Here is a 10,031-nt window from a genome sequence, read left to right as displayed (position 1 = left end):
ATAAGTACGATTAACTTATTTTAAATATTTACGATATTAAATATTACGATTAACTTATTTAAAATAAGTTAATCGTACTTATTTGTGTTTTTCATTTACCGCACCCCCAACCATTAGTCAGTTAGCTTGAATATTTGATAGTGTCATGCGGTAGCTTCTTTTCTTTTATATTAACAGTATTATTATAAATCAATATATCAAGTTTAGGCAACAGAGCTCTAAACTCACTGATCACACTGAAACTCAAAATCACACTGAGGGAAAATTAAGAGACAGTATTACAAGTCAGAACTGTAAACCGTATTAAAAATATTGTAAATATATTGCAACGTAACATACTTCTTATAAATTTGAATATATCTATATCAGATTTTAATATACTCTTGTTGCTGTTCCTGATCCTATTATGCAGTATTTTTATTATTTCCCTCAATGTTTCGGAGATAATTACCGCAGTTAAATTGTAGTAAACCGAAAAAATCGAAAATAATCACTTGAATGAAGAGTGGGACCTCGACTACTTTTTTACAATGTTGAATAATAAATGTTGTTGTTTAATATTCACAGGAATGCACCTGATACTGAAACACAGTGTATAAACATAGTATGCATTTCACACCCCTTCTCCCTTAGACTATGCCTATGACTAGTCGTTCGCGATACACTTTTAAGATAAAAAGTAGATCCTATATTGAGAAAAATTTGGCCTACACCCGAGCAATTATTCATCAGTATAAATTTATCCCTGAAAAATGTGAAATGTTACTCTTGAATACTTAGTATGACATAACCCTTTTCGACAGGTACATTTTACATTTTATCGTAAGGTTTAACTGAGAGTTACATTCATAGAACTTCTTGTTTGCGAATTGAACACCCCGATAAACTTTCCTAAATACTTTAATCCGTTCCCAAGAAGTACTCCACGCCTGCGCACGATGAATAATATTCACTGGCTGATTCTAACGAAAAATTATTAATTCAAATAATACAGTAAATCAATGGAAAATATTTGACATGCCGTAATTTGTAATTACAATCACTTTGCACAGACATAATCAACAATTCCAGGGAATCCATGACACATTTCTTACAAAGACGCGTCTTAAGGTGTATTTTTGTCGCAAAGGCTAATAAGCTGGGTTTTTGAAAATTTAAAGTCACAAATCAGAGTTGTTTTTCAAACCGATTATTTAATAAAATACTTCGAGAAGAGGCGAATTGGATATTAAAACTTTGTAATTGAAGGGAGATGGGTATGGTGCGGTCAAATAAAAGAAAGCGAAAGAATGACTTTCGCTTACTTTCATTCTGAGAGCCCTTAGTAATAGTAACAGTTTATTTTTACGGCACCCGGACTTATATATTACAAATGATTAATCAACCATCTTCCATTACTATTTTATATTAAACACACAAACTACACCATCCTGCCAAATTTGAAGTTTCAATCTTATTTTGTTTTTCATTTTTCAATTATGAATATTACCAGTATTAACTCTAAACATTTTTAACCCTTATTAGTCGCTAGCTATTTATAAGTGATCCTCACTAGGTTGTAGGGTAGTTCCAGTAAATATGCAAACAAAAAAAAAAAGTCAGTATTGTACGAATGACATTTTAGGTATAAATTATTTATTTACTGGAAGATTGCTGATTGGCCGTGTGTATCAATAAATGGAAATGGTCCGGGTGCGGTTAAATTAAACTCAAATAGTAAATTGCTGTACTATTTTTATTTGAGCCAACGTTTAGCCTTGCAGGGCTAACAAAGATACAAACACTTAACAAAGTACAAAAACAAAATTAAGTGGAAAATAACAAGGGAATGAAAAGTAAAAATTAAATGAGAAAAATTAAGGCTATAAACAATAAATGAAAACGGTAATAGTAACAGATAAAGAGAAGAAATATTAAAGAAAGTAAAAATATTTCTTCTTTAATAAATATTTCTTCTTTATCTATTAGTTACTATTACCGTTTTCATTTATTGTTTATAACCTCTAATTTCAACGTTTCATTGTATACCCTTGTTATTTTCCACTTTTTTTTTTGTACTTGTGTTAAGTGTTTGTATCCTTTTTAGACCTGCAACGTAGGGTGAAACATTGGCTCAAATAAAAATAGTACACCAATTTACTATTTGAGTACTATTTGACCGCACCCGGACCAATTCCATTTAATTATTTATTTATAAAAGGCAGTGATATATAAATGGATATGTGATTGCTCTGTTACGGACACTTAACTAATAAGCAGTCCTGCTGATTATTAAAAAAAAATATCCTCTCAGCGCCTTGAAAACGGTATGTTTATTTAATAGTTACAGTAATGTTACATATATACGCCGTGACCGTGAACTATCGTACACTTTCAGTCATTGCGACAAAAGTGTTAGCCACTACTTGTTACTTGATAGTTACAATCACGACAATTTTACTGTTGGGCTAGGTCTGGAGTGATCGTAGAATTAATGCAAGAGGACTAAAAGTTGCATTAACTTGTTTAACTGTCATATGTATTCGGCTTGACAGTGAACTGTCGCAACATATCAACCTTACGAAATGTAATTGAAAAACATTGTTATTATATATTTGGCCAAAAACTTAAAATCAGGGAGTTTCGACATGTTTGGCTTGTATGGCGCCTCATACGCCAACAGCTACGAAGTACTGTTGTCATGTGAGATGTGACGTACAACTGATAAGGGTTAAGATAGCAAGGTTTATTTTACATGCATATTATTCTTCATTCAGGAAAATTACATTATTATTGTTATTATTTTTTTTTTGTACTGAACAGATTTAGAATTTATAACTAAATATGTTGAGTCAAAACATTAATTTAAAAGTTGGCATTTTCTTAAAAGAGAGAACCTTTTATTTTATGTTTTTCGTAAAGTAAATGGAAATAAATTTGGCACCACGGTGAAGTAAGCCATCGATATGTATGCGTATAATCGAACAACTGCAAATGCTCGTATTGCTAATAGCCTGGCGTGAAAATAAATATAATTTTCTAAAACTACAGTTGATCTCGATTTTATTCTCAAACAATAAACTATTTATTTACCTTGAAATATCGATAATTATGGCGCCAATGGAAATATTGAGGAAACCATTTATTGATTTATTGAACCTATACTTTCTTGCTTTCTTCGTCTACCAAGTTATCTATTCCCCACGTCCATCGTACATCTCTGAAATCCTTCAATTTAAATTCTCATTGCATTCCCGCAATACCCGGTCGTGGCCTTCAGACTCATATGTAACTGCCCATCGAACCGCAGCCTTTGGTAGATCTTTCATCATCTGTTCTTCTTCCCTATGGAATTATATTCCCTCCTTTATTTGTAGTTCTAATACCCTTCCAATCTTCAAATCTCGTATTTTTGACCACCTTCTGCCCACCCAATTCCGGAAGAATAACAATTGAAAGACTCAAATTAATGTTTTGGATTTTCGTTTATACTTGTAAATATGTATATTAGCAGAAATTATACCTTTTCATTTATTATTTTTATTTTTATTTTATTTGATTTTTTATCATTTTTATTTATTATCATAAGTGTTAGTCATCTTATGTTTTATGATATGACATATGGTTTTATTATATTTTTGTTTTTTCTTATTTTATATATTCTGTTAATTATTGTTGTTCATTTTTATCTTTTCAAATTCATAGTTTTATTATATTTTATGACTTTTTATAATTTCATTTGTATTTTGTATTTTACTCTAAGCCTAGTTTTAACGTCTGTATATTATTCTAAAAGGATCGATCCCAGAATAAATTAAGATTATTATTATATTGATATATTGAACCTATATAACCTATGTTGATATATTGAAATCTACATACCCTATATTGATATATTGGACCTATATAACCAATATTAATTATAGCTATAATTGGACCTATATACCCTATATTGATTCTCAGATTAATTTCTGATCTCTTATTATACAGTTCTAAATGTTTTTCATTTTCATATAGCTCCATGTACATTAAACATTTCTAAAATTAATACAGATGGTTGTTATAAAGTTAAAAGATATTACATTAGATGGTACGTTGTAACTATCTTTTATTTACAACATATTATCTTATGTAATATCTTTTAACTCTATAACGTTAATCTTTAACAAAATTCATAAAATATGAATGTACAAATCAATTTTCTATTAATTTGGTGCCACTGGTTTGTCAGTGTGATTCTCGAAACTGTACATACTTTTCAGTCCAATTTTGCTACATTTCCTTGCTTTGGTAAATTTATTAAAAAAACTTCAAACTCACCTTCCTCACTTAAACTACCTGTATTTTCCCATTCATTTTACTATTACCATCATCCACTCTATAAATTAATATATTATTATTAGTATTAAAACAGTATAAAATCTAAAATAAAGTTATTGCTAGCAGAGGTAATTGCTACCTACTGCACTGGCAACCTCTTTGGATTATAGATGTGTGTATTTAACTTACCTAGTGTGTGTAGTGTATCATTTTATTTTTTCTTTATTCACCGATTTTTACCTATCAGTTTGTATGCTTATCTTCAATCTTTTTCACATCTATCTACATTTCTACCATTTTCATAAATTCACCTTCCTAACTTGTTTATTTTCAATCTGTACATTTTCACCAAAGTATCTTCCTTTTCTATAACCCACTTTACAATAGAAATAGTAATTAACTAGTACTAATATTTTATTACCTTTCTACAATATTGTTATTGTATCTACCCTTATTATTTATTAATATTGTTTTATTAACTATAGTTTTGAAAGTTAATTTTATTTGTAAAAAATATATCAACAACTAGTATCTTTTAACTTTCTAGTTATTTTCTTATTAAATTTTCCTTCTATTGTTTCAATATGTTTCAAAGAAGTTTTCTTATGTTTGTTTTCCGTTAAATCAAGCAACTTATCATTTATCATTTTTCTGTAGTTTATATCTTTTATATTTTCTTCTATCTTATATATTATTTAGTTTTATATTAAATATTGTTTTACTTTATTCTTTTATCTTTCTTCAATCATATTGTAGTGCATGTTCACATTTCTTTTTTCTCTCTCTCTCTCTTTCTCCCTTTCACCTATTATTTCATCTTTTTTTGTTTCATCCATTTTCAGGACAATTTAAATTTTCTATTTCTAATTTTATCCTTTATCACCATACTATTTAATTTCCCAAATAAACTATTCGTAGATCTTAACCTGGGCGTAGTATAAAGGCGTCTATAGGACAAAGAGGCTATGTCCACCAATTTTCAATTTCTGCTCTACAAAATGATGTTTGAAACGAAATATCCTCGTATCTACTATACATAGATATTTTAGTATTTTTAAATCGAATTATTGTTTTTTCCAGGTATCAACAGCTTTAACTCATAGTTTTTTTTTTTTTTTTTATTAAGTCCTTCCTAACGCCTCAGTTTAACGGATAAAACGTCTTTCCCATGGTTGTCCATTATATATAATTTTGAATGTATTAAAGAGAAACATGATTTAGGTACGCTACAAAACAATGGTTGGAACGTTATGTCTCTACAATGATTGGCTGATTTATTATTATTTTTATTTGTATAAAAATTTGTTTAGTAATTTTTTCAGACTCAGTTATATTAAAGCATAAGCAACAATATGTAATTAATTTAAATTCAGGTTATAAAAACACAATATTTATCCAAAATTGCTTTAACTGATTTTAATTTATCAGTACAACTTATTGACATCGTTTTATGTACTATTTCTTTATATAAGTGATATTATTCTTAATTCTTGTATAAGTATTCCTTAACCATAGGAATTACCTCTCCTCGAGCTACCAGAAATATGGGAAGCGGTGGAGTTATCGATTTGTTAGTATTGGTGGGTCGGTCCTGGTTCTCTGTGGGCTTCCTATCTCATTTGCTCAGGGCTAGTGCTTTGTAGCTTAATGGGTCTTGGTGCTTAAGTTCTATTCTGGTTATTATCAATTTAATGATACATGGTATCACATGATAGTAAATTAATTCATATTGATGTGTTTACTGTCGACTGTAGGTTTATCATGAGATGATCATGGAGCGACCAGTATAATACATATATAAGCATAACTTATTTTATTTATGCCAACTAATTTAAGGTGCTAAACCAATTAAGGCTCAAAAATATAAGTTTTTATTTGTCTATCTCTACTGACCACACCCATTTTCTCTTTATATTTAACAATTAATACTTCAAGATAACATACACACCTTTTATTATTTTTTTTACTATCGCATTACTTTAAAAAGAATTAAATTTATTAAATAATTAAACATGCTTATCATAATTTCGTTTTATTTTTTAGAAAATGCTATGTTTTTTCAATAATAAGCGAGCAATTTCAGTTGGAAAATACTTAAATACTTTTACCTAGACTAAACGATAGAAACAGTGAATATTCTTGAACAGTAGGAATTGAACTATTTCAAGACCGGAACCACTAGAAATTTTTTTCATTGAACAAAAAAACTAAAAGTTTCAATCCGTTCTTAGTATCTTAAAAACGTGCGGTAAACAAGTATTAAAATATTTTGTGAAGCCAATGAATAACAATGTATTTGTAGTAGCTTACCTATTTATACATTTTCCTATACATATATGTAAATTAGTAAAATTAAAAGATTGAATTGCGCAAGTATTGGTTAGCAACTAGAAAATTTTCTTTCTTATCGAGTCTTATGTCCAGTAGTAAAAACTTACCCATTGAAAGTTTCCATTCATGTTTCGGTACACACTCGCCAAAATTACTTTTTTTTGGAATATAGTGTGTTTTGTCAGCAGCTAGCGCGAATTTTCTGTTAGATACTTATTAAATTTTTAATATGGACTAGACAATAAGAACGGCAAATGTCTTTGAAAAGCAGTCTTTAAACTACTTCGAGATCGCCCCTCCAAAAGTTAACTATACAAAAAAAAAAGTTCATTCAATACTCAGTCTCCTGACAAACTTCTTACCTCACAAAACAAGTAGCCTTTTAAGTAGAGTAAATTTATTAAAATTCTTATCGTATTTATAGCATGTAATGTTTCAATATTGCAAAATAGCCTAGTTTTTAGCACTAATGTTTTAATTTTTCTTGCTTTCAGTTATATTACCTAATTTTTGCATGATTAATACAAATAGTTACTTACTGAATGATAGGGTTATGGCCCGGATAGCTGTGAGAAAATTTACTATGTACCAACGTTTCGGCCCACTTTGCGGTGTTTCATCTGGCCTATGAACAAAATACCAAAAGTATTGTAAACTTGGTTGGACTATGAGATGGCATAATATTAATTTTTAGTTTGTGCCTTCATTTTTTCATTATTTTTCTTTTTTCTCGACGTTTATTTTTCCCCTTTTAATTAAATTTATGCTCACTTTATTTCCATTAATTTTTTTTCCTCCTCTCAGTTTCTACTTTATTCTTTTTTTCTTTTTCCTTGTAACTATTTTTTTTTTCAATATTACTCCACCTATGCACTTTATTCTCAACACTTATCTTAGATTAATTATAAATTATTAAGTCATAACTAATTTTTTTTTCTAAATTACATTTATGTTATTAGTTATAACTAAGTTATAGATATAAATATATGCTCATATTCACAGACGCATATACAAAAATATAGAACCTTCCTTAAAATACTTTTTTAGTATTTGTAATGTCAAAATTGTATAAAATTATTTTCAATACTTTTGTTGATTAGTTTATACAAATCGCTAATATGGACATTTTTAAATGTCTACTTTTGGTCCTTTAAAAAAGTAATCATTAGTGACGTTATTAAAGACGGATCCTGAAGAAGCCACAAGTGGGCGAGGGGAGAAGACTTCAACAAGGGACCCTTGCGCGAAAGAGGGGACAAGCAGAGCGCATGCGCAATACGAGACAGGGGGTCTCAGTCTGTCGGTAGCGGCCGGCCACGGAGGATGCCGGCACGTGGTAAACGGGTGTGGCAGGAGGACCTCGAGTCCCCGGTCGTGGAGTTCTTGAAGAGGAAGCCCCGCCCTAGGAAGCCGAAGAAGAAGAAGAGGTTCCATCAAGCCTTCAGGGTATTGATCGCTTTGGGACTCATCCCGTCCAAGAGCAGGCAGTGCGACCCTCTCGGATTAAGGTATGGATCCTCAATCCTTATGATTCTGGTTAGTTCTTATGATAATGGAGTTCTTCCTACTCTTTGGTTCTCCGGAGTTGAAGAACGCTGGGAGATTTCGATTTTATAATCACTTTCTGGCAATATGGTCTTGAAACCTTACCATTTAAATAATCTATTTTAATGTTAATTCAAAGTTCCTGGTTTTAATTGCCTTAAGGCTTTAAATCCTTGTACATTTGTTAAATTACCATGCTTAAAGCAAAACACATCTAATTATGACAAATGGGAACTCAAATAACGTTACATATAACTTTAATACAGGAAGTTCTTAAATTTGTTTAAAAATAAGTTTAACTTGGTTATTTTTACATTTATCTTACCGCATTATATCGAATAGTAATTAAAAGTTTTCTCTCAAATCCTCAGGATTCTATTTGTAACTGTTCACAAATCTATATCCGTTTGTAGTATAAATGTTGAAAGTATTAAACTATTTTCAATTTTGTTGATTAATTAGATTTTTATTGTTTCATGAAGGGAAGCTCGGCTACTGTGCCAGGCGGATGTTCTGGAAATAGGCCAGGCTACGAAAACAAAGTTAAATTATGAACTGTTCTGAATTGCCTTGATTGAGTTTCCAGAATTAGAATAATTGAAGTGCAATCATTGCACTTTCTGTCATGATTGCACCATATTCTGTCGATGTATGTTTCAATTTAATTTTACTTGTCAGATAGATAACTTTTTAGATGCTAATTTTAGAATTCATTAATGCCGTATGATATTGTAAGTTTTAAATCTAATTTTATTCCGATGATTAATCTCATTTAATGATTAAGCAATTTCACCGAGCCCTCCGCAGTTCTGTCTAGACGTCAGGTCTGTCCAAAATGGCCGACCTCGAGGCCCGGGCAGTTCTTGCAGCGACCCCTCAGCTTATATGAAGTCATTTTACTTTTCTTGTAATTAATATAAATACAAAAAGTGTTATATTCTGTTATATTTCATTTTTTATTTGGTGCTGAAATGATCTATCATGATTAATTTTTCTGAATTTAATTTTATCTACAATCATATTCGGATTTAAGCTGGTAGAGACGTCCGGTGCAGAAACCTAATTGACGTTTTCACTCTATGATGTCTACATGCTTTTAAAAATTGTTACATGCTTTAATTTTAATAATAGAAACTAGAAATCTTTTTTTCTTTCATTGAATCTTTAATTAGGATATTGCCGATTCCCTTGTAATTTTAATCGTTTTATCTAATTTAAATCATATTTCTTTCGTAATTTTCGAGTATTTATCAATAAAATGCCTCCTCCTTGCTTTTAAACCAATCACTATTTAGTCAAGTATATGTAATAAGTAATAATAATAAAAAAAAAAAATGAAATACGCCACATAGACTTTGGAGGATTCATCTGACAGATTAATAAGTTGCGATATTCACAGCTTCCAATCATTAAATTTATTTCTCAAGTATGTTAACATTGCTAATAAAATTGAAGACTTTATAAATTGAGAGATTTTAATTCAGATATGAAAGCGAACTTCATTCTTAGTCAAGGTTCAGTAACATATTTAGAATATGTTACTGATTCTTAAACCTATTTATGGTTTTTTTTTTATTATGTCGTATATTTAATGGTCTTATTACTTAACTATTTCAATATGTTTGTAACGATTCGATTCGTACCAAATAATATCGTGCCAGATCTATTATGATGCATGCCATTTGGGTTTTTATTCAGCATAATTCCTAAATCCTAATGTCATATCATAGAAAATTTTAGGAACCAATGTTGAAAAATATTTAAAGAAAGGTTTTCCAGACATAAAATAACGATTTAAATACAAAAATAATTGAGCTTTTATTCTACGCTAAAATATATATATGTATGTATATATA

At 29.7% G+C, this 10,031-nt stretch overlaps 1 protein-coding gene across 1 annotated transcript in view; it reads left to right on the top strand.

The window, feature by feature from the left end:
• The first annotated feature begins 7,934 nt into the window (after positions 1 to 7,934).
• LOC106680724 (calponin homology domain-containing protein DDB_G0272472) overlaps positions 7,935 to 10,031 on the top strand; it is a 312,966-nt gene continuing 310,869 nt past the window's right edge. The window contains exon 1 of the mRNA XM_067049886.1: positions 7,935 to 8,138. Coding sequence (XP_066905987.1) covers positions 7,954 to 8,138 — 185 coding nt within the window. The 5' untranslated portion in view covers positions 7,935 to 7,953. The remainder of the gene's footprint in view (positions 8,139 to 10,031) is intronic.

The sequence above is a fragment of the Halyomorpha halys genome, unplaced genomic scaffold, assembly GCF_000696795.3.
Source record: "Halyomorpha halys isolate HHAL.00 unplaced genomic scaffold, Hhal_1.1 Scaffold284.1, whole genome shotgun sequence".
Classification (NCBI taxonomy): domain Eukaryota; kingdom Metazoa; phylum Arthropoda; class Insecta; order Hemiptera; family Pentatomidae; genus Halyomorpha; species Halyomorpha halys.
Note: the sequence above shows the minus strand (reverse complement) of the source record. Positions and strands in the feature narration are given on the sequence as shown.